Raw genomic sequence first — 24,846 nt, forward strand, 5'->3', positions numbered from 1 at the left:
CAGGAGCTGCAATGTGCATCATCTCTTCCTGCCTGTCTATAACAGCATCAGTCTCGGGTCTAATCAGGCCTTGATAATTATTCTCTGTGGAGGGCCAAATCTTCACCATGTTAATAAGGCTCATTTTTTTAATGATTATTTGCATGTCCTACATACTGAACAAAATGTTCTTTTGTTGAGAAAGCTCATCTTTGTGTGACAGTATATAAGTAGCAATTGTATTTGCAATTATTCATGGGACTTGAACATTTTATTATCAGTTTATTTTAATAATCACATGGGCTAGTAAAAATAGCTCCACCGGTTTGGTCTAAAACCTTCCTCCGTGTCTCCAAGTGCTCGGGGCGGTTCCAAACCCCTGTCTCTGCAGAGACCTGGAACTGGACTGCGATGACGCCCGTCTGCGCACCGTCCCATCAGCATCGGTGAACATCACTATGCTGTGAGTTTCACGCTGCCCTGCCGTCTTCCTGGGATGGTGCTTTAAACAGGCACTGAATATAATGCCCTGTGTTGTCCTCAGGTCCCTTCAGCATAACAGACTGAGGAAGCTGAATGCCGACATATTCTTAAAATATCAGAACCTTCAGAAACTGTAAGTTCCTAAAAAAGAGCCAGTAAATTTGTATAGTACTGGGGTCGTCACCATGACGAATTCTGATGGACATTTTGATCAAAAATGCTGTTTCTATCATGGACAGTGTATATAAAAACCTTACCTATGTAGTTTTCCCATAATCAACACACTTTCCACAGTCATGTTTCTCCAGGGATTTACACGTCGACAATTTCTGGTATAAAGTATGAGATATAAGTTGTTTTATTTTCCACTGCATTATCAAGTAAATAAAATAATCATGACTCTCTTTGGAAATCTAGAGATAATAATATGAAGGCACTAACCTGCTGGTTTTACACCGTAAATTCATTACATTTTCTTCCCAGATGTTTGAACTATATCTTTGGGTAAGGAAATGTTTCAGGTTGCTGTTGGGGTAGCTGTGATGACCGTGTGCAAGGCGAGCGAACGGGGAGCAGGGAAGTAGGGTCAGGCACACGGAGACCCAAAACAAGGGGGTTTATTGCTGGCAGAACAACACAGTAAAAACGTCTATGACAGACCTGGGGAAACAGACTTGAACGCGGACTGAAATACACAAGACAAGCCGAAATGACAGGAAACAGCTGGTCACAATCGGGATGCACACGAGGGTAACGAGGTGGGCGTGGCACATGAGACAGCTGGACGGAGGGATGTGACAGTAGGATCTATGCCATGAACCTAAGTGTTTATTGTGTACCAAGTGTATGTCTGCCTGATGGAGACAAATGCAGCTTTTACTATGAATGATTTTCACACATAAATGAATTTGAATGTTGCTGCCTAAAACGGACATATATTGCTGAAATATTGTTATTATTCATACATACAGATATCTGCAGCACAACAGAATTCGAGCTGTGCACCCGAACGCATTCAGGGGACTTTATTATCTAACAAGACTGTGAGTCTTCATTCATTATTCTACTTCCTTGCAAATATAGTCGCTGTAAAACTAATTTATTTGAACTGAAATTGATGAATAAAGTAATTTATGCATTTTTAAGCTCGTAATTATGATATGCATTTAAAAGACCATTTCTGTATCAGATCTTGGAAGTGATTTCTTTTCATTTCGATGTGCAGCTTAAATTACACCCATGATTCAGTAATATTGCTTAAACTGCCCACTTCCAAGGTGACCACAAACCTCCTAAGATCAGAGCTCCTTGAATATTAGTTAAGTGCGTCCTGAAGCTTCCTTGATATTTGTTTTTAGCTTATCCTGATTCTTGGTTAAAAGTCTGAAAAGTTTGAAAATGATTATGTATCATTATTCACCCCTATGATAGCAGTTTGGATAGTCCGTCACCCTAAGCTGGGCGAGCAGTCTGGAGATGTGTACAGGAATGGATGTTTTCAATGTAATCAGATGATGGATATCCTTGACTTTATTGTCTGTTTTAGACTATGCGGCTTGTTGCAATAAAATGGATTAAAATGCATTTATTCATTCCATTTTCTTTTTCTTCAGGTATTTGAGTTACAATAAAATATCTACTCTCAAGCCAGGCACTTTCAGGGACCTTCAGAAGCTGGAATGGTTGTAAGTCCTCCAAAGCATTTCTTGTGGATATTTGCTGATTTCATTGATTGTTTTGTTTATACTTATTAAACATATGGAAGATAGAGAATAAGGAAGAAGCCACCTACAAAGGTCACATCACATGACCCGGCCACCTGACCTAAACATAGCAGAAATGGTATTGGAGGAGTTTGGCCGGAGAATAAAGCAGAGAGCAAGGGTGCCGTGAGAGCTCAGCATGTATGTGGGAACTCCGTCAGGACGGCTGAAAAAGCATCCCATGCAGGAGACCTCAAGAGGGTGAACTTTGACCGCCGTGCGGTGTGACGCATTGTCGCGTGAAAGAAGGCACTGAACCGGGCACAGAAATCGAGATGGAGAAGAAACTTTAATCGTTCATGTCTGAGTTCCCAGAGCTGTATGAGCCGAGCCAACAACGAAATGACAGCAGCGCATTGAGCGCAAACTCTGGTTTTTTTTTGTTGTTTTTTTTTTTGAATGGATGTTTTTTTTGCCGTGTTCGTTCTGAAAGCCGCCTTAGATTTTGGTAACTGCTGCAAACGCAGATTGGCTTTAATACCCACCCGGCTTGCCGATTTTTATTATGCTATCTTGGTTGTGTCTGTCTTCCGCACCAGTGTTTTTACAGGTTTTGATTAGGAACTTGCGAGAGGCATCTTACTGCTGGAGCTAATTTAAGATCCGGTGTTCTGTTCTTCTGGATGAGGAGCGTTCAGCCAGTGTTAGCTCACTTGTCACTCACCGGGCTATTAGTGGGAGGGAATCCAAACTAAAACCATGTGTTTATCTCTAAGTCTCCTTCAGGTGTCTTCAACCATGAGTGTTAGCTTATCGGTGGCGGTTCGTTCCAGGGCTCTGTAGCTATGAACAGCAGCTGTCATGAGACCGTTGGACCACCATTTCATCACAGCTCCTTTACTTCATGCTGCCGGAGTTGTGGTTGAGGAGACCTGATATACAAGCTCAGTGAGATGAAGGGCACAACGATTTGCAAAATGATGCTCTTTCACTTCACTGCTATTGACGGCTGCTGGAGACGGTTCAGGAAGGAGTTACCATAGGACTGTCCTGGCCCTCTGCTGTGGGAGATAATCGCATGCCAGAGTTCAGGATCTGCTCTGCTGTCTCTCTGATTCTCTTAAGCTGTGAGCTGCAGATTTTCTCCATAGTCTTTCACGTTGCTGCCTTCTTTGAAGTTACTGAGCTGCTGCACAATCTTCAGTTTCGAATGGTCTAGCATCGATTGTGATGCACTATGGGATTTCATTGTAGATTTTCAGAGTGCAAGGCTCATGAATTGTCTGTAAGTCTGACTATGACTAAGATGTGTGTTAAGAAGGCTTTTTTTTATTAATTAGCCGATGATAGAAGGGCCTCAAAATTTAGGAAACTGGGTTTTTTTTTCTTTCATTTAAGCTTCACGTCTAGCTATTTAAGGAACCTTACAGAAAATCAATGGCTTCATCTTACCAGTTTCACTAAGGTTGTCTTTGTAGGCACCATTGTCCAGTTTTTCTACATTCTACAATACATTAATTTTGGGCGTAAGAAATAAATTAAAGTTTTGGTCTAAATGGCAAAATGACAAAAATTGTGCTAAGAAATGGCTATCAGAGAAGTGCAGTGTTTTTCATGTCACTGAGAAACCACAGATACAAAAGATATATTTTTTTTTTGTTGCAAGATTAGAGAAAGTTTCTTAAGGACAGGAATAGCTAGTTTTCCGTGTACAACTGTGGCTGTTCGCAAGAAATCTCTTTCTTGGTTCCATAAAGCATGAAATGTGTAAATGCAGTCTGATTTTTTTGATTGACGTTTCTCTTACACAAATACGCTCTGTGTCTGGTCATAGCTACACTGGTAGTCTTACCACTAGTCAGTGCCCCTCTTTGATTCATGTAGCCTTGCTGCTAGTTCATACTTTGCTTTTTCACCATGGAGTGTCTTTGCAACGCTAAAATAACTAAAGACACAACAGCTATTTGGGTATTTCTGTCCCAGTTGCAGGGAGCCCAGAGCCATTTTGTGTTCATCAGAACATGTGTGTTTTAAATTTGCATCCACCGCATGATAAATATTCCCAGATGTAAACATTGACGTGATTGTTGGTTTGTGTCCAATGGGCTGCCTGAATATTAATGAGAAAATGATTACTGATTATGATTACTGATTACTTTGATAAAGGACTCCTCTGGTGAGGCTGGACTGAAATTCATGCCAAAACCAGTGCTTTTATTACTGAATAACCAGTAATTCACCCATGTGATGTTGTTCATCATTGTGTTTGACATTACAGGATACTGGAAAACAACAAAATCAGTCAGATTTCACCCATGGCTTTCTCGGGATTAAACTCACTGGTCCTTTTGTAAGTTTTACCAGTATTTTTATGAAGCAATACATTACTAAATAATAAATGGGGTTTATATAATAAGTAGGGGTGAATGATTTTTTGTGTGTTTTTTAGGGTGTTGCTGAATAATGCCCTAGTACATCTGGATGACATCTGTCAGGGGATGCCCAGACTGAACTGGCTGTAAGTTAAATTTTGAAAATTACTGCACATCTGAGCCTTATCTTAGTATAAGAGGACAGATGCAACGTGACATCAATGAAAGTCGTAGTGGACAAAATGAAACTTCTTGAACCATATGCTGTAATTTTTGACTCCACTAGATGGCGCTCTTGGTTTTCTTTTAGGCATGCTCTGTGCCCTTAATATGAACAAAGTACACCACCTAGTGTAGTCAGAAATACAGCAAATGGTTCATGAAGCTTCATTTTGTGCGTCATTAGAAGGTAGCTACGTAAATGATTGCAAAGCCCATCCTGTGATTTCAAAGCATGTGAATTCACATCAAATCTCTGCATTTCAGTGATTTGGAAGGTAATCGTATAGAGAGCGTTGGGAACGTGTCACTCTGCTCCTGCCACATGCTGACCGTGCTGTAAGTCTGCGCTTCTCATCTTAACGAAACATATAATCAACCCGGCAAATCCATAAGTAATTAGTTTCATTCGGACAACAGTAAAGGACAGTTAACTTAATAAATGACGACATGTGTGTTTCATAGTGTCCTGCAACGTAACAGAATCTCCCGTTTAGATGAAGGAGCCTTCTTATCGCTGCAGAAGCTTGGGGAACTGTGAGTCATCATTTTCCTTGGTGCCTTTACATTCATTGTTGTATTTACTACAATCGTAAGTATGGTTATGCATAGCCTGGTGTGAGATGTGGAGGGTTAGCATGCTAAGCCTGTCATCAGAAGGTGTCCAGCTTAAATGTCGGCAGAGAGATGTCACCATTGAGCCCTTGAGTGAGACCCTTAACCCCTAATAGCTCCGGGGACTGTCTGACCTACTTTCTCAAAAAGTATTCATTGCTTTAGATAAAACCATCTGATAAATACAATGGAATAATACATGTACAAAATTAATCAGAGCTGGTAATGTAACACTGTTGTTTTCTTTAAAAGGGATGTTGATATGGTTGTTGTTTGAGAGAGATTCGTATTTTCTCCCATATTTTCTCAGAGATTTGTCCAGCAACAGAATTGAAAATATCCCTAGAAAGCAGTTTGTCAGTCTCACTGATCTTCTCCAACTGTAAGTCTCTCCAGAAACATGTTTCTATGAAGTTCTAAATGATTGAATTCAGTTGTTATGCTGGTGCATTTCAAAGATATTGGATTTCAAAATGTAGTTCTTCCCCCGAAGCCTGTTAGCTAACTGCGCCCTTATATGGTCTCCCGAGTTACAACTGTTGGTCAGTTTTTGTGCTTATATTGTTTAGAAACATTTCATACAACCCCATTGTCGAGTTACAACTGGACCACTTTGCAAACCTGAAGCAGCTGAAATCCCTGTAAGTCGTGTTTTTCTATTATTAACTTTTAGTGGTCAGTGGATCATAAACTAAAATATAAAATTAACAATTTTGCAAAATGTGAATATACCCTTATTGATTGGTCAGAAATTCCTTTGTAAACTGATGACTTTTATGTAAAACTCCAGTACAGATGAATAGGTGATTGAAGTTGATGTTTCTGAGTTTAACGGGATTGAGTCCAGGATAAAATGTGCTGTCATGATTCCTAGGAGCATAGAAGGAATAGAGATTGGGAGCATACAGAGAAGAATGTTTGAACCTCTGAAAAGTCTGACTCACATGTGAGCATTTCTTTAATATTTGGCTTCTTTTGGTGACAGAATTATATAAAGATTGTAAAAAGAGATATAGAGTACTACAGTATATCATCGTAACGTACTAATCATAAAATATAACCAAAATCTGCTTATCAATGTTTGATTTTATCTCTTTTTTTCTACAACCTATTTTCTAAAATTAGTCTGCTAAAAGTTTTTTGCATAATTATAAATCAAATATGCTAATATATCAGGCTCCATATTTGATTAGGGCATTAATTATTAAAAGCCAATGGATTTTGTGATTACTGGGGGGTGCACTGCCTTTGTTTAAGGCAGTGCACCCTGTATAGCCTGAGGATTTTTAAGTGCCTAGTCTCCTCCTCCTCCACCCCCGGTTCAGATACTTTAAGAAGTTCCAGTACTGTGGTTACGCCCCTCACGTGCGAAGCTGCAAGCCCAACACGGACGGCATCTCCTCCTTCGAAGACTTGCTGGCCAACATCGTGCTGCGGGTGTTTGTCTGGGTCGTGTCCTGCGTCACCTGCTTCGGCAACGTCTTCGTCATCTGCATGCGGTCGTACATACGATCAGAGAATAAGCTACATGCTCTTTGTATCATATCCCTTTGCTGTAAGTGGTCCTGCTCATCGGCTTGTTTATTCATTGGTTTGTTTACTACCGTATTTTCTAAATATGGATTATTTTGTCAGGTCACGCACTTATAAAATTGATATTCATCAATATTGTGTTTTTCCTGGTTGCCCATAGACTCTTACAGAATTGTATGCAAAATTCAAGGAAAAATACAAATGTAAGAAAATCAAAACATAATATAAATGCTTTATTCTAAGCTTATCAAATATAAACAATGTCTCAGACAGCATTCCTGATGCCCCTGATTCAAAATATATCATTTACTTGCATCATCAATGGTCTATATCAGGGGTTCTCAAACTTTTTGAGCAGATATTTGTTCAAAGTCACAGGTCTGAAACTTTAATGAATTAATGACTTTCTGTAGAGACATCAGCATATATAGCAATGATGGGAACTCAACATAAAGACTGATTTGATGCTCGCTGATTGTTTTGACTGTATTTTATGACGTGTTATGCATGTCCGAAGTTTGGTGGTTCTGCATTGTATTTTTGTAGTTCAAACCACGTCAAGCCTTTTTACGTTAACCATACTGATGCATAAGGTGAATTATTGGCTGGGTCTGAATTCACCTACAGTTTCAGAACCCCTGGACTATAAGATTGTATTTGAGTGACAGAAATCAATTAAGAATATGCTGGTTTTCAAATTCAGGCATAAGAGGCAGATATAGTGACTTTTTGTTGCAAATCCCATGTAACTTTTGATACAGAGAGACTATGACAGAGTTGGCCATCCTGCGAACGCGTCCGCTTTGCCGTCTAGGTGCTGATGGCTTGATGGGCGTGTACCTCTTCGTGATTGGTGCATACGATATTAAGTTCCGGGGCGAGTACAATCGGCACGCCCAGGCCTGGATGGACAGCCTGCAGTGCCAGGTGGTGGGTTCGCTGGCTATGCTGTCCACTGAGGTCTCTGTCCTTCTCCTCACCTACCTGACCCTGGAGAAGCACATCTGCATCGTCTACCCGTTCCGTTACCTCGCCCCGGGCCGGGGGCGGACGGTGAGCATCCTCGTCCTCATCTGGATCCTGGGCTTCGTCATTGCCTTCACGCCGCTGGCGGGCAAGCACTTCTTCCGGAACTTCTACGGCACTAACGGTGTGTGCTTTCCCCTGCATTCAGAGCAGCCAGAAAGCACTGAGGCTCAGATCTACTCCATTGCCATCTTCCTTGGTGAGTGCTGCAGTGGGGGGCTGCATGTTAGCTGAATAACGGAGGGTTAGGGCTTCCTCTGCTGCCCCCTGGAGGATGGGCTCCCCCTTTGGGTCTGGTTAGGGTTAGGGCTTCCTCTGCTGCCCCCTGGTGGATGGGCTCCCCCTTTGGATCTGGTTAGGGTTAGGGCTTCCTCTGCTGCCCCCTGGAGGACGGGCTCCCCCTTTGGGTCTGGTTAGGGTTAGGGCTTCCTCTGCTGCCCCCTGGAGGACGGGCTCCCCCTTTGGGTCTGGTTAGGGTTAGGGCTTCCTCTGCTGCCCCCTGGAGGACGGGCTCCCCCTTTGGGTCTGGTTAGGGTTAGGGCTTCCTCTGCTGCCCCCTGGTGGACGGGCTCCCCCTTTGGGTCTGGTTAGGGTTAGGGCTTCCTCTGCTGCCCCCTGGAGGACGGGCTCCCCCTTTGGGTCTGGTTAGGGTTAGGGCTTCCTCTGCTGCCCCCTGGAGGACGGGCTCCCCCTTTGGGTCTGGTTAGGGTTAGGGCTTCCTCTGCTGCCCCCTGGAGGACGGGCTCCCCCTTTGGGTCTGGTTAGGGTTAGGGCTTCCTCTGCTGCCCCCTGGAGGACGGGCTCCCCCTTTGGGTCTGGTTAGGGTTAGGGCTTCCTCTGCTGCCCCCTGGAGGACGGGCTCCCCCTTTGGGTCTGGTTAGGGTTAGGGCTTCCTCTGCTGCCCCCTGGAGGACGGGCTCCCCCTTTGGGTCTGGTTAGGGTTAGGGCTTCCTCTGCTGCCCCCTGGTGGACGGGCTCCCCCTTTGGGTCTGGTTAGGGTTAGGGCTTCCTCTGCTGCCCCCTGGTGGACGGGCTCCCCCTTTGGGTCTGGTTCCTTGCAAGGTTTCTTCCTTCTAGGGAGTTTTTTCTTGCCACTGTCACCTCTGGCTTGCTGACTGGGGGCTTGGAACGGGGATAATGTAAGGTGCTTTAACACAATGCAACGTTGTGAAAGTGATATACAAATAAGATTGAATTGAGTATTAGGTCGAATGGCAGATATCTGGACATTTCAGCTTTACAAGAAGCCTGGCAATCAGCACTTTGGCAAGTGTTAAACACTGTGGGGGATCTATTATGGTTTTGGACAGCAGCCCTCAGGAGTCGTTAGATCCTGATGATTGCTCTGCATGTATAATAAGGAAAGAATTTGAGACATTCTGCAAGACCAGATGCACCCTGTGGGGCAAACCCTGCCCCTTCACAATGTCCCCATAAACACTGATGAATAAATGTGTGTAGTTTCATGGCTGCCAAGATGAAGTTTCAAAGTTCCATGACCTCACCAACCACCAGATCTAAACATCATTGAATCTTTAAGGGATATTCAGAAGCTTCGAGAACATTTACATGCCCTTCATTCCTCAAAGAACTGTTGGCTTTTATTCTTCTGGAATGGTCCAATAATCCCACTGCACATAGTTCAGGATTTAAAAGGCAAGTCCAAGAAGGACTGAAGGTCTTCTGAAGGCAAAGGGTGGGCCCATCTAATGGATTATTTTCCATCTACATTTTGACAAATGCCATCCCAAATTTTTTTTAACGATTTTGCATATTTTATCTGCTACTCCTGACACATTAGAAGGAGCTACATCTACACGCTAGGAGAAGGATTGATGAATGTTTGGTGCGTTATTGCAACTCGCCGATTGATGTTTCATGCTTTGGTCTCACTGTTCACAGGGCTGAACCTGGTAGCCTTTCTTGTCATTGTCTTGTCCTATGGAAACATGTTCTACAACATACAAAGAACAGGAACACGGGCCACAGTGACCAGTAACCACATGAAGAAGGAGGTGACCATTGCCAAGAGGTTCTTCTCAATCGTCATCACTGACTCTCTCTGCTGGCTCCCCATTTTTGTGCTTAAGATTCTGTCTCTGATGCAGGTAGAAATACCAGGCAAGTGATTTACATTGCAAACGCTTTTGTGCAAAGTGACGTACAAGTGAGGCAAATAGCACATTGCAAGCAGATGTGCCATGGAGGAGTTTGACTAGACATAACTTCTGCTAGGCCGAGCTTCCAGTCAATGCCCAAGTGTGAGCTGTATTGGAGCAGGAGCTACACAATATCTATCAAACAAAGCAAAAACCTAATAATACAACTGCGCAATCAGGAGAAAGTGCAGCATTAACAGCGTTCAGTGACCGTGGACAGGTATCAGACTGGCAGAGACGGGTATCAGACTGGGAGGGACGGGTATCAGACTGGCAGAGACGGGTATCAGACTGGCAGAGACGGGCATCAGACTGGGACAGACAGGCATCAGACTGGCAGAGACGGGCATCAGACTGGGAGAGACAGGTATCAGACTGGCAGAGACGGGTATCAGACTGGCAGAGATGGGTATCAGACTGGCAGAGACGGGTATCAGACTGGCAGGCAGGTATGAGACTGGGAGAGACGGGCATCAGAATAACAGAGACAGGCATCAGACTGGGAGAGACAGGTATCAGACTGGCAGAGATGGGTATCAGACTGGCAGAGACGGGTATCAGACTGGCAGGCAGGTATGAGACTGGGAGAGACGGGCATCAGAATAACAGAGACAGGCATCAGACTGGGAGAGACATGCATCAGAATAACAGAGACAGGCATCAGACTGGGAGAGACAGGTATCAGACTGGCAGAGACGGGTATCAGACTGGCAGAGACGGGTATCAGACTGGCAGAGACGGGTATCAGACTGGCAGAGACGGGTATCAGACTGGCAGAGACAGGCATTTGACTGGCAGAGACAGGCATCAGACTGGGAGGGACGGGTATCAGACTGGCAGAGACTGGTATCAGACTGGCAGAGACGGGTATCAGACTGGCAGAGACGGGCATCAGACTGGCAGAGACGGGCATCAGACTGGCAGAGACGGGTATCAGACTGACAGAGACGGGTATCAGACTGGCAGAGCTGTTCCTGTTGCAGATGGGTCTTTTATTAATGATTTAATAATCATTCCTTGTGCATGTTTGTGCTTGACTCTTATTCTGATCCTGATCATGATTCGACTTAAAAGACTAATATGTACTGGTTAGGTTTTTCATTCTGAGTAACTTCTGAACTGATATCAAAGATGCTTAATTGTCCACAGGTTCGATCAGTTCCTGGGTGGTGATATTCATCTTGCCGATCAACAGCGCCCTCAACCCCATACTCTACACGCTGACGACGCGTCCGTTCAAGGAGACCATCCTTCAGGTGTGGGGTAGCTACAGACAGCGGGGGCCTCTGTCCCGCAAGCGTCCTCAGCACACACCGCCGTCCACCTGGATGGGGATGTGTCCCCTGCAGGCAGGTGTCCACATCCCCTCATCTCCTCTCGAGGATCTGGCCAACCCCACCGACACCTTTGAAGCACCTCGACATCTTCCAGAAAAGAGCAGGAGCAGAGCATGTGTCTATCTGCTCAAGTGGCATGACAGTGTAGCTGACATGTGACAGAAATGACTCTCATCAAGCGACCATTCCTAAAGACGATGTAGATATAAATCAGGTAGATTGTTTCAGCTATTCAGTCCCAAAGGTTACTTCCAGGGGGTGGGACTTGCCGTTTTCTTTCGGTGGCGTGTAGAGATGGAAATGCTAAAAATATCTGCGAAGAATCCACTCATGCTGTTCATGAAGTCATATAGTCCCACTCTGACCACCTGGACGCTTCGTGTTTTTAAATGTTATTGGTGCGTTTTTTTTGTGAGACATTCATCTCTCTCCCAAGATTTCCCCATAATAGAATAGTTTCTCCTGATATGTTTTTTCCGTCCTCGTGATGATCGTTATACCTCAAACCAAGTGTCTGCTGTGATGACCTTAGGGTAGTGTTTTCGAGCCCAGTCCCCGGGGACCCACAGACAGTCTGCATTTTTGCTCCCTACCAGAAGCTGGGAGGGAGCAAAAACATGGACTGTCTGTGGGACCCCGAGGACCGGATTGGGAATATTGATCTTTTCGATTTTTCTTTTTTAAGAAAACGTTCACCCTTTACTTGGGAAAATACTGAATTTACAGTTTTTTGGCTCAAAAAATTATAAAAAGTTATGTTTTGTGACAAAGGAATGTACAATTGTATTTGTTGTTACAACTGGAAAAGATTTAAATGTTAAGTGTAAAGAGAATAATTGCAAATGATATCAAGCCTATGGAAATGAGGTAAGAAGCATATTAAAAAAACAACGTAATTAAATCAAATGATTGCCTCTTCACATACTGTCAGATCCCTGGGATTAACTGTTCGAAGGTACAGCGCTCAGGCTGTATGAAACACCAGCTGAAGTCTGTATGTGTTTAATTATGTGAATATTGTAAGTTGTAGCGCATGAAAGATGGTGAAGGAGAGATTGACAGTAAACAACAGTGCCCCCCTGTGGTACTTTATCTTCCTGCAAGTAGGACAAAGTTCACGGGTGATACAAGGACAACACAGGGTCCTACTGGGCCCTTGTTTGTAAAATATTATACGCCTGCATTAAGGATTGTTTGCTATAGATGAGATTTATTTGTCACATATTTCAGTTATGAATGAATCTCGATATCCGTCGGTGGCATTTAGATTCATAGCTGCAAATGTGCAGCTTTTTGTTTTGTTTTTTTTTAACCTGCCAGATTTCCAGCTTGCGGCTCAGTTTGCATTTTTGGCTTCCGTGTGATTATGTCATTTTGCATTAACTTTATTCCTCATGGAGTCTTACTGTAGGCAACAGCAGATGGAAAGTGTGCATTGAAAATGCACCAGACCTGGTGTGGCAGGTGGATCTGGGAGGTAGGTGGTGGAAACATCATCCATCATCTGTGACCCTGACGTTGGAGCTCCACAACCATTACAGGAAGGGGAGATTCCAGGTACACCCAGAACCTCGGTACTAGGCCAATCTAAGGATGCCATCTCCTGAGCTGTAAAACCCATTTTTGGTACATGCCCCCCCCCCTTCCTGGAGCACTGCTGATTGGCTGTTGGCTGAGGCTTCAGGAGAACCAATGAAGTGAAAGGGCCCCAGGTGGTTCTGGAGCCTCAGTCAGGCCGGCAGGTAACATACGGTCTGGGACATTCCCAAGGATCCTGACAGAATTCCACACATCGTGCACAATCTGAGCCTTCAGTGCCTCTTTGAATCGAGGCTGTTTGTCTGTTAATTAAGCATAAACAATGATTATAGCATTCAGATAGAATCAGGCTGACAGCTACTAGCTTGCGGCGACGTTTGAACTTAAGAAAATCTTTCGTTGAAGTCCTGTATATAATAGGATTCTGAGGTAATACTTCATTCCAGCCCCCCTTTGAAGCTTCTACCACGTGCTTCTGACTTTGTGTATAACTGTATTTGTGTTTCCCTATAATAGCAACATAAAGAGGCATCTATATGTTAGAATGAATCCCAAAAACCGTATCTTCATAATGGTTGCATGCAAACATTTGTGACCCTAGGAATCCCTATCAGTTAGAACATTATTTGTAATACGGGAGTGTATGTGCTATGCCTGAAACTTCCAGGGGTGGGCGCTCTCATCCCAAGCCCATTCACCCCATGTGTCACATGGACTTTCTCGTGCTCCTCTGGATTCCCACTGCAGTCCAATTATGCGCAGCTAGGCTAACTGGGATCAGTGAAACGCCCTTCGTTATACGGTTGATGGATGTTCACCATCACAATGTCTGACAAGGTATTCAACAGCTTGAGACTGGGTGTCAGACATAGCTGTGCGTTTCTATGACGGTAACAGTGTAGCTGTGCATTTCCATGATGTTAGTAGCGTAGCTGTGCGTTTCCATGACGGTTACAGCGTAGCTGTGCGTTTCCATGACGTTAGCAGCGTAGCTGTGCGTTTTCATGACGGTAACAGCGTATCCGTGCATTTCCATGACGTTAGCAGCGTAGCTGTGCGTTTCCATGACGGTAACAGTGTAGCTGTGCGTTTCCATGACGGTAACAGCGTATCCGTGCATTTCCATGACGGTAACAGCGTATCCGTGCGTTTCCATGACGTTAGCAGCGTGTTCCTTTGTGGTGTTTGATAAATTCAGGCAAACCGGTGCTACTTGGCAGAGAGATATGGGGCTTCTCCCATCATTTATTGACATACTCTGTCAGAGAATAGAGTACCAATCTGTGCCTTGGTTTGTAACTGGGGTTGTACCCTCAAGGGTCTGCCTACTGTACACTAGCTGTAAGTAAATGGACTATGACGAACGTTTTTGTACATTGGGGTACATTAATGCTGTTCATACCCTGTGGATGTTCCTTAGAGCCCCTTTCTGTACCTTAAATTAGCTTTGGAGGAACAGCCCCAGTGACAAGCAAAGGTACAAATTGGTACATTTTTTGTGTCTTTTGTTCAGTGTAGGCAAGGGCTCAGGAACAGGGGGAGGCAGCTGTACCCAGCCCCCCCCCCCAATACTTAACTTGGATCCATCAATCACCTCAAATAAATTGACCTTTATATGTAAATTATGAAATTGTGTTCCCCGATATGAAACTCTCTCCTACGCCGTTTGTCGTATGAAACAATTTAAAAAACGTCTTTCATTTGCATATTTGAAAATCGGTACCTGAGCAGATGCACATTACCCCTGTTATTACTTTGGTTCCTCTGTAACCGGATATTGCAGCACTAAAATTAACACGCGGGAGACACGGCAAAGAGCAGGGGAAGCGTTGACGAAACGCTACGATGCTTTCTGCTGACAGCAGGTGGCGCTGTTTGGCTTAGGGGCTCTCTCTGATATTTGGCCAAGTCTTAAAACTATACCAAGTATTTTAAAATAAAGTGAATAAATAAATACTGTATTTGTGCTGCATCGTGCACTTTTCGCCAGCAAATTAATCTAGCCAAAATATCATCCCTTCTGATCCGTATTGTCTTTTTCAATTAATATAAGAAAAAAAAAACTTTAAACTTTAATAAGGCAGCCCTTTTAACAGGGGCCATTTTCCCTATTAGAGTCATTATAAGCTCGTCTGGCACACGATCTTGCCGGCTGCTTGTCCGAAGTATGGATGTGGGGAGGTGGCAGCCTGCAGTCGCAGGGGATTCACGGATGTCCGTAATAGCGCCTTAGTCGTAAATACTACTCAATCTAATTCCTTTCTTAAAAAAGGAACAAAAGCCTGATTTAAAAAATAGCTTGCTGTGACGTTTAGTATCTGTTAGCCATTGTGTCTTTTTAGGCTTACCGACATACTTTCTCTTTCATCTAAAAAGTATCTCTGCACAGCAATAGTCCGAGAAATTGGTAGCTAAACACATACGCTTCATTCTCTGTTAAACTTTAGACAGTCACTAGAATAACGTTAACGTGCCCCATGCTTTACAATAGGCTTTGCAAAAAAATCGTTTAATAAGCTTGCAATGGAACATACACCAGTCTATGCATAATATATTGCACGTTCTCTTGTTTTTCGCTGTATTTAGGCTTATTATAGTATTATATAAGACAATGTATAGCCTCTCCATTCATTTCTATAGGAAAACCTTAATCCCAACAATGACAAGCTTTACCCCTACCCAGCCCTAACCTTAACCATAAGTAACCAAAGAAAATACAGGAGTTTGAGCATTTTTAGTTTTTCACAGATTCACAGGTCTTTGTGGGGACCTGAAAAATGGTCCCCACAATGTCAAAAAACAGGTTTTTGGTACATTGTGGGGGCAGCCCTAGAGGTGTAGGGACCCCCCCCCTCCCCACGGTTGACGTCACATCTAGCCCATGTCAGGGTGCGCTCAGAGACAGGGGTCATACACCGTTACACCGGGCGGGTGAGCCAGTTTCACTCTGCAGTCCTCAATTTCATCAGCAAAAGCGCCCCTTCCTATTAACTGAATAATAAGTCGGTGAAATGCAGCCCTAACATGACCACTGGTAATTGGTACTCGGTGTGTGTGTGTGTGTGTGTGTGGATCCAGCCACCCAAGCGTTACCTCCCATCTGGCTATTCTGTCCCATCGGAGCACGCCTCCCCTCCCCCCTGACGCGAAAAGGAAGGCTGTGACACGCCTTCATTCATTATTGCATGAAAATGATTGAGAAGATTAATAGCAATATAATATAATAAAGACACAACTGTCTGTGCAGATGAATGTCTGAAGATATAAAACTGAATTATGGATTTACTAGCACGAATGCATTGTTGTTTATTTTCAGTATATGTACGTTCTTAATAATAGTACCGTACCTATCAGTGGTATGATACAAATGTTTAGATATAGCCAATCAAGCACTGGTTTTAGTGACCATATGTGAAAGATTTGTTTTGCATCCACACAGACGTCAAAAGCCGAATGTTTGTTGATTCTCTCTGTCTGTAAGCAATGGCTTATTTCCTCTATGGCTTCCCGTCATTGTGCTATTCTTTTCAGTCTCTTCCCTTTCCATTGTATGCTGATTAGGGTGTCCATTGGCGGCAGTGTGCGTAATCAGACTCGTTTGACGCCTGAGGACAATCGCTAGGCACAACGCACGGAATGGTCATTCGTTTTTAGGCGCATCAATAATGCATGCCGTGCGTGTTTTTTTCTGCAAAAATTCATTTTTGAGCATCATGCGCAAAAAAGAAAAGAAAAAAAACTAAAACAAAGAAACATTGAATAAATGCATAAATGTTGAATTTAGGCTGTATTCCAGGTGAAACACATGCACATTTTAATTGAATACCAAATTAGTACATTTTCTCAGTTAATTTTGTCCGTTTTATATTTCAAATAATATTAATAATAAATATTACTGTTGCTTTATTAGATTGTCCGTTGTTACAAAATTTACAGCATATTATTTATTAAGAAGCTATGTAACTCAGCTTTTCACAAAACAAACGGCAGATACGCTTCCTTTAATTAAACGGTCCTGTTGCTTCGCTTACATTACCATGACTTATTTAAATAAGAATATTTGTATACGTATATGTATATGTAACACAAAACAAATGACAATACACCCATCTCGGCTCCGCGCCCCAAAGCGGTGGCGAAGAGCGAGCGTCCATCGCCTGTCGCTAGGGGGCGACGGAGCAGCGTTTCACCGTCGCCATGGCGCCGCAGCCCTGTAATCCCTTTTGATCCTGTCATTCCCCCTCCACCCCCCAATGGAGAAATATTAAACACAATGCCTCCGTGTACAGTTACATGAAAGCCAGCTGAACCTAAATCAGCGGAATGAGCAGCTGTGCGTTAACGGGATTTTAGCCAGTATTCTGTTTATTTTTTTTTATACATGTATTGGCCTGAAGGATTCTTGAGTTTGTGCTAAAGGCAGAGCAGGCTGGCTAGCTAACTGGATCAGCCGGCCCCGGACAAATGGTGAAGCCACTTTAAAAAGTCGCCCCACCGAACCGTTAGCAGCTCCCTGTCTGCGGCAGAATAAAGGTCGGCGTTCAGAGAGAGCAAAGGCCGGAGTGGGCGGGGAGAGCTCGGCGCACCTCACGGTGAAAGTGCGCCGGGGGGCCGGCGTCGAGGAGGAACCAGAGCCCGAGGCTCAGCTGCGGCCTGGGAACGCCGCCTCCGTTTTGGGAAGGACCGGCGGCAGGACGGTCGGAAAAGTGCTGCGGGTTTAGCTCCATCATTCCCCCGATGTTTGCCTGAGGAGACAGCGGTCTTTGGTGTTTTTTTTTGCGCTGGTTTGGCTGAAACGGGAGAAAATGGCCTCCTACGTGGACCAGCGCTTTCGGCAGGCGGTGATGATGAATCCTGCGGAGAGGACGCAACAGGTCAGCGCGCAACTTCCCGCAGAAATATCAAAAAATATAAGAAGATCCGAACAAAAGTGGCGCAGCCGGGACTGTCGCCGCGTTTTTAACGTCCCGAAAAGTTTATTTTATTTTATGTGCAACCGGCTTTGCTTTGCAGCTTTAGCGCGAGACACATGGGCTATATTTTAAGTTTTATATTGTTCGAGGGTAGTTAGTTATACTTACAGCCAAGTTAAACATTAACTAAGTTACATAATAGCCGGCTCCTTGTAACTTAATATGACAGCCGTGCATTTCTGTATAGTGTACCGTATATTTAATTATAATGGAAGCAACTTAAGTTACGCGTGGAAATGTGGGTAATAGTTAACTAGTAAAGGTTCAATGCGGACTACTTGATTAGTGAGGTTAATTTCGGGAACCCCGAAGCGGTACAATATGAACCCGACTGGCGATCTGTCACTTTTCCCACACATAATGTACATCGTTGTGATTCGGTTCTCCTGTGAAATATAGATCAGAGTAGAGATTATTAGGATTTATTATCCACTTTGTAGCCATGGAATGAGTAATTTCAGGTGAATTATCCCTGATAATTCTGGGATCTTGTTTGTGTGTGTGTGTGTGTGTGTGTGTGTGTGTGTATGTGTATGTATGTATGTATGTATGTATGTATGTATGTATGTATATATATATATATATATATATATATATATATATATATATATATATATATATATATATATATATATTAGTTGAGTTAAGGTCCTGCATATGTTATGATGGAAACTTGTACTGGAAATACTGAAATCCACAGAGCAAACAGTATAATTTTCAGAACAGAGAGGCTATTCACATAGCTCAGTAAATGACTAAGGTGTCCCTGTGGTTTTCACGGTCCTCTTTTCTCCAAATATATCCACAAGCCCTTCTTGGACGCTTCTCCATAAACATCGCTGTGCTGTTTGTCTTTTATCGATGACAGACCTTCACCTGGTTCTAATGACATCAGTCTGCTTCTGATGATTTGTGCATCCAGTCATCTTGCAGAGCCATGTTAGTGTTTGATCAGTGAGAGGGGATTCTGCACTGATTATGTCCAGATTACATGTAGACAAATGGATATTGGAACCTGTTTCTCTCTGGGAGAGAGTTAAATGGTTAGTTTGAGGACATAGAAATATATTTAAAGTAACATGTATGATTGCTAGTTGTTAAAGGCGTTTTGTCATTCCAGATTGCATAGTGTTATTAAAATTGTCATAAAAACAGTGTATCTGTTTGCTTTGTGACAGCTTCTGCCGTCATTCTTTGTCATCATGGTAGCTCTTTAGCTTTGGTCCTGTTTGTGGATGCTAAGCCCATGTTGCTGAATGGGAAGTAGGCAGGACATGTAGGCTTGTGTGGAAATGGGTAATTCATTCCTTTGGCCTTCAGGATTTTGGCTCTCAGACTGGGAATTTGGGTGACTGGGTGACAGGGGTCTCTTCTGCTGTAGTGAGTGAGAGTGAGACCATCACACTGGGTGGTAATTCAGGTCTGCTGTGCCTTCACATGTGTCCCATGGATTGGTCTCCTGTCATGTGCTTACAAAACAAAATGTCTCTCAGCATATCCTTGGTGCCCTTCTGTAACTTGTGGCAAATAGCTTCCTGTACCAGGGGGTTGGTTTGAACCTGTTAAGGAACACGCTCTGGGTCCCTTATTCCTTTTCAATCTTAATTGTTTCAGTAATGATATGTGTTATCAATATTTTCATAAGTAGTACATTCGTCCTGAATTTGCAATGAGTTTTTGTATGAGAATAAAGTGGTGTAATTCCCATTGGTATGGCAGTAAAGCGTAATTAAACTGATAAAACAAATTCAGATGTATACAGATAAATATCTCTCAATTTATGGAAAAACGGCAAAAGGAAAATGTGCAAGTTTAGAACATAACATCCGGTTCTTAGTTCAAAAAAATTCTTAACGGCTCAGACCGCCCATTAAATTTAAAAGTTAGTTGCAGGAGGGGCTTGTGGTGAAGTGGCAGGGGACAGAGCCTGACTGTGGGCCGGGGCCAGGTGATGGGGGACAGGCCTAGCCCTGTTCTTTCCATTGGTGCCCGTTACCAAGCGTGCAGAGCATAACGAAACAGAATGTAGAAATTCCCACTGCAGACCTCCTGCACCACCTCCCGCCACGAAGGTGCTGCTGTGACCGCAAGCACGTGCTCAGTATCAGCGGTGATGCCACAGAATATAAACAGTGGATTCACTCGTTTTCCAGGCAGGGTTAGGATACCATTTGCTATAATGTGGTTTGTAACGTCTGCTGTCGGTGCTGTTGCTTGCCGAAGCTTTTTAGTGTGTAGATGCAGTCATCTTGTGGTGCAGTAATACTTTATTATGCATTTTACAGTATTTTACACTGATACTTCACAATAAAGTATTCTGAACATTAATACAATATTGAAACTGCGATCTACTTGCCCCCCACAAGTCCAAGTAGTGTACTGATAAGGAAATTTCTGGCCAATACCGGTTACTTCGAAAACTGATACTGATTTGTTTGGGAGGTTGTGCTTAAATACGTTTACAGGGACACTCCACTCAAATAAATTGAATTACTTTTTTTCATATTTTTGGAATGTATGTATTTTTTTGGTAAGAAAACACCACCTCTTTAGCATACAGTCCCAGAGCACTAAATTTTATAGCTGTATGTATCTTACATACAGTGGTACCTTAATTCAGCTTAATTCATTCCAGAAGGCTGGTTGAGTTGGAATTTGGTCGAGGTCCAAGTTGAATTTCCCCATGAGAAATAATGTGAATGAATTAAATCTTTTCCAGACCCCCAAATGATTGCCTATTTAAACCAATCTACCTACCTAACTAATGATAAAAAGCATTAACAATCAATATAAAGCCAATGCACACATGAAAAAGCACACATACAACAGCAATACACATGAAATAAATTACAATTTATGAGCATTGTACTTGTATAGAGGTGAGCTGATGGCAAACTGGAAGTGGCAGGTGGAGAGGAGGAGGGATGGAGGGGTTATTGTTTGGAAGGGGAAAAGTTTTTGTTTTGTTGTTTTCCAAGTTTTTGGTTGAGTTGCAGCTAGATTTTTCTCAACCGAGCTGTTCAAGGTCTGAATTGCTAAAGTTGAACATGTCTCGCTCCATACAAGATTTTGCAGGAACAGCCGAATTCCAAGATTTGGTCAAGGTACAAGTCAAAGATAATTTTCTAGCTGTTCAGTACGCAGGTGTGGAGAGCGATATGGCTTACCATTATAAAAGGAATTCTTTGCTGTAAATATTGGCTCATTTTTAACCATCAGCCGATGGCCGAATATTGCTGTATCGGCCAGTGATTTGTTCCCTATCAGTTTTGAAGTCAAACCTAAGCCGTTGATCAACCTTTTCTCTTTCACAATTCTCTCCCTCTCATCTCTCCCTCTCTCTGTTGCTTGTTTCTTCGGGATCACAAGCCTGTCGTTTAGCTCTAGTACAGCAGTGCTATTTGTGAGACGTGTGTTGGTGATGGATCTGGGTAAATGACTGCTTGTTTCACTGACACAGATGGCCACTTGTTCATTTATTAATTTTAATAATAATTATGAGTCAGTCGTGCAAACTGGCTGCTTTCCAGGTCGTCATGCAGGTGGCTGCATATGTGTTTGTAATTCAGTATCATATGGGGGAATTCCTGTTATCTGGCTTGCTGTAAGGGCTCCTTGTGTGCGATAAGGTTACCGTGTAGCTCATTAAACTGGCTGAGGTGACGTTAGGTAACAAGCACCCTCATCTGTGTCTTCCGTGTTATAATGACTAATTCTGTGTTATTCTCTTGCAAACCCATAAAACACGGCCAATCCCTGCAATCTGATCCACTAGCCTGTTATAGCCCTTCCCATGACCCAATATCCAAGTTGGACCCCCTTTCACCTTCAGCATTGCCTTAATTCTTTGTGGCGCACATTCAGCAAGGTGCTTGAAACATTCCTCAGAGACTCTGGTCTATGCTGATCTGAGAGCATCACGCAGTTACTGCAGATTTACTGGCTGAACCTTCATGATGCGAATGTCCCGTCCACCACAGCCCACAGCTGCTCTATTGGACTGAGATCTGGTGACTCTGGAGGCCATTTGTGTACAGTGTGCTCACTGTCACCTTCAAGAAACCAGTCTGAGATGATATGAGCTGTGTGACATGGCGTGTGATCCTGCTGGAAGTAGCAATTAGCAGTTGGGTACACTGTGGTCGCAAAGGGATGGACATGGTCAGCAGCGATAGTCAGGTAGGCTGTGGTCGCAAAGGGATGGACGTGGTCAGCAGCGATAGTCAGGTAGGCTGTGGTCATAAAGGGATGGACGTGGTCAGCAGCGATAGTCAGGTAGGCTGTGGCCATAAAGGGATGGACGTGGTCAGCAGTGATAGTCAGGTAGGCTGTGGCCATAAAGGGATGGACGTGGTCAGCAGTGATAGTCAGGTAGGCTGTGGTCATAAAGGGATGGACGTGGTCAGCAGCGATAGTCAGGTAGGCTGTGACACCAAATTGTGATCCTACCAGTTGAATGTCGCAGCAGAAATCGAGTCGCATCTGACCAGGCAACGTTTTTCCAGTCTTCCGTTCTCCAGTTTTGGTGAGTCTGCCCACTGCAGCCTCAGCTTCCTTCTGACAGGAGTATCACCCAGTGTGGTCTTCTGCTGCTGTAGCCCATCTGCTTCGAGGTTCGACGTGTTGTGCGTTCAGATGCTCTTCTGCATACCTTGGTTGTATCGAGTGGTTATTTGAGTTACTGTTGCCTTTCTATCAGCTTCAACCAATCTGGCCATTCTTCTCTGTCCTTTGCCATCAACAAGGCATTTTCTCCCAGGGAACCGCCTCTCACTGGACATTTTTTCTTTTTCGGCACATTCTCTGTAAACCCTAGAGATGGTTGTTTCTGAAAATCCCAGTAGATCAGCAGTTCCTGAAATACTCATTCCAGCCACATGGCACCAAGAACCACGCCGCGTTCAAAGCCAATTAAATCACCTGTCATCCCCGGCCTGGTGTTTGATGTGAACTCGGTCTTAGGATCCCGACCCGTATGACCTGTATCTGCATGATTTTATACTTTGTGCCGATGACATGTGATTGGCTGATCAGCTTCACAGAGCGGTTGAACAGGTGTAGCTAATAAAGTGGCCAGTGAGTGTATATATCAAAATTGTTTTCTGAGAGTTTTTCTTCAGTCATGGAGTTAGAAGTCCTGCTGTTGAGACCAGCTATATGTCCTGCCAGCAAGTGCAGTGAATCTCATGCAAATTGATCCAAGAGGTTCTTTAGCCTTTGTGTCCTTAGATTTGCAAATCAAAATTGCGGAATAGCACAGCTGAAATGTTATTTTCAAATAGCATTCAGACATCGCTTTAAACAAGAAGCCCAACCAATTTGGCAAAGGCTCCTAATCTCCCTCCCCTAAACTGTCATCAGCAGGCAGTGAAGGTCCAAAGCCAAAGGACGTCTCCGACATCCCGGCCTCCCTGGTGGTCTTGCTAGTACTTATGTCGTCTTTCGTCCAAGAACACTCTCCCTCTGCCGCACCTCTTTCCATTTGGTCTAGAATCTCTGTAATTCATTACGTTGGGAGCTTGGTCTTTCATTTGCCAGCGCAGTCATTGTGTCGGTTCCCTGTTGATACAGTGCACCAGTGCAGTTAATTTCTTCCTTTTCAACCCAAAGTGCATTTTATTTGCTCTTCTTGGAAGAATCTGCCGCCACCTTGATTGATTCAGGGCCTCATCAGTGCTCTGTAATTAGTGTGATCTCACCTTGGATTTAATTTGCTGTGAAAATGCAAGGTGACGGCATCCACACGTGTGAGGTGTCTATGCTCTGTCAGCTAACTGGTCTTGTACGCATATGGTGTTGCTGCCTCTCCCTAGTGCTGTGCTAGTATGGAAATTTTGTCTAATATTACAGACGCTGATAACCAGCTAACCTCTGAGCTCCAAAGACCTGCAGGGGAACTAATGTCGGTCAGGTTAAGATCCTGTGAATGTGTGTAGGAACCACATCATATAACACAGGCAGTGAGAGGTCAGCAGAGCAGCGCCGACTTGGGAGACTGTAGTGAGGTTCTAAGTGACGAATAAACCGACAAAATCCTTCGTTCTCCATTGTGAAAAATGTGCAACTGTCTAATGGTATCATATCCATTATTTTACTAGTTATATCTGTAGCTCTGATGCTGCTGACTGTGAATATTGACTAAAGTCTAAATATCGATGGGCATTATCAACCAAAATTGATACATCGACCTGATGCTGATATATTGTGCATCTCCACTTCTGCCTCAACAAAGCAAAACCTTCACAGGTCCAAGTTCTGCCCTCTGTCACCACGCACTACTGTGCAATTTCAAATGTAGCTAATAAATACATAAGTGCTGTCCTGGTGGATTATGAAAAGCCCATTATATCATTTCTAGGTATACGCTGCACTCTTGCATTTACATTGTATTGCTGTAGTATTCTGTGAAACCTAAACTGCAGATTTACAGCATTTGTTATAAGTAAGTAAACTCTTGAACTTTCTGCAGATCTGTGAAATATCTGCTGTGAATTCCCAGTGCATACATTCTTATGTTCCTGAAATAAATAATAGATCATATCTGAATGAAAAGCCCTGCAGAGAGTATAGCGACCAATACAAACATATCTGCACGGTCAGGCGTGGGGCAGTGAAAGGCCGTGCTGCACATTTTAGTGCAGAAAGTTCACTGTTATTGTTGGTCCTTGTCATAACCTGGGAATAACAGCTGCGAACCGTAGCTGTTCCAAAATCAACGATCGCTGCCTGATTCTTTGGACTGCGAGTGCAGATTTGGGGGAAATTTTCACGGTCACTTAAGTACCTGCTGGGATATTTGCCAGAAACGGGATGTACCTTCAGTTTCTGGTATTTATTGAGTGAAAATACGGACTTAAATATCATCTGTGGCTGGCTTGCATCCCTTATCTTGCTGCCTGTGTTGCGAT

The 24,846-nt window shown here is 43.6% G+C and overlaps 2 protein-coding genes across 8 annotated transcripts in view; both read left to right on the forward strand.

Moving 5' to 3' along the window:
- Nucleotides 1-12,309, forward strand: part of LOC111833598 (relaxin receptor 1-like) — a 31,415-nt gene extending 19,106 nt beyond the window's left edge. The window contains exons 5-19 of the mRNA XM_023792059.2: nucleotides 337-442; nucleotides 524-595; nucleotides 1,434-1,505; nucleotides 2,076-2,147; nucleotides 4,444-4,515; nucleotides 4,615-4,683; nucleotides 5,024-5,095; nucleotides 5,222-5,293; nucleotides 5,682-5,753; nucleotides 5,941-6,012; nucleotides 6,246-6,317; nucleotides 6,697-6,926; nucleotides 7,719-8,129; nucleotides 9,833-10,051; nucleotides 11,239-12,309. Of these exons, the coding sequence (XP_023647827.2) occupies nucleotides 337-442; nucleotides 524-595; nucleotides 1,434-1,505; nucleotides 2,076-2,147; nucleotides 4,444-4,515; nucleotides 4,615-4,683; nucleotides 5,024-5,095; nucleotides 5,222-5,293; nucleotides 5,682-5,753; nucleotides 5,941-6,012; nucleotides 6,246-6,317; nucleotides 6,697-6,926; nucleotides 7,719-8,129; nucleotides 9,833-10,051; nucleotides 11,239-11,585 (2,030 nt within the window). The 3' untranslated portion in view covers nucleotides 11,586-12,309. The remainder of the gene's footprint in view (nucleotides 1-336; nucleotides 443-523; nucleotides 596-1,433; nucleotides 1,506-2,075; nucleotides 2,148-4,443; nucleotides 4,516-4,614; nucleotides 4,684-5,023; nucleotides 5,096-5,221; nucleotides 5,294-5,681; nucleotides 5,754-5,940; nucleotides 6,013-6,245; nucleotides 6,318-6,696; nucleotides 6,927-7,718; nucleotides 8,130-9,832; nucleotides 10,052-11,238) is intronic.
- Nucleotides 12,310-17,713: 5,404 nt separating this feature from the next.
- Nucleotides 17,714-24,846, forward strand: part of LOC111833211 (rap guanine nucleotide exchange factor 2-like) — a 58,459-nt gene continuing 51,326 nt past the window's right edge. For all 7 annotated transcript variants that reach the window (XM_023791264.2, XM_023791297.2, XM_023791231.2 and 4 more), the window contains exon 1: nucleotides 17,714-17,839. In XM_023791264.2, coding sequence (XP_023647032.2) covers nucleotides 17,771-17,839 — 69 coding nt within the window. In that variant the 5' untranslated portion in view covers nucleotides 17,714-17,770. The remainder of the gene's footprint in view (nucleotides 17,840-24,846) is intronic.

This window comes from Paramormyrops kingsleyae, chromosome 12 (assembly GCF_048594095.1).
Source record: "Paramormyrops kingsleyae isolate MSU_618 chromosome 12, PKINGS_0.4, whole genome shotgun sequence".
NCBI classification, from domain to species: Eukaryota; Metazoa; Chordata; class Actinopteri; order Osteoglossiformes; family Mormyridae; genus Paramormyrops; species Paramormyrops kingsleyae.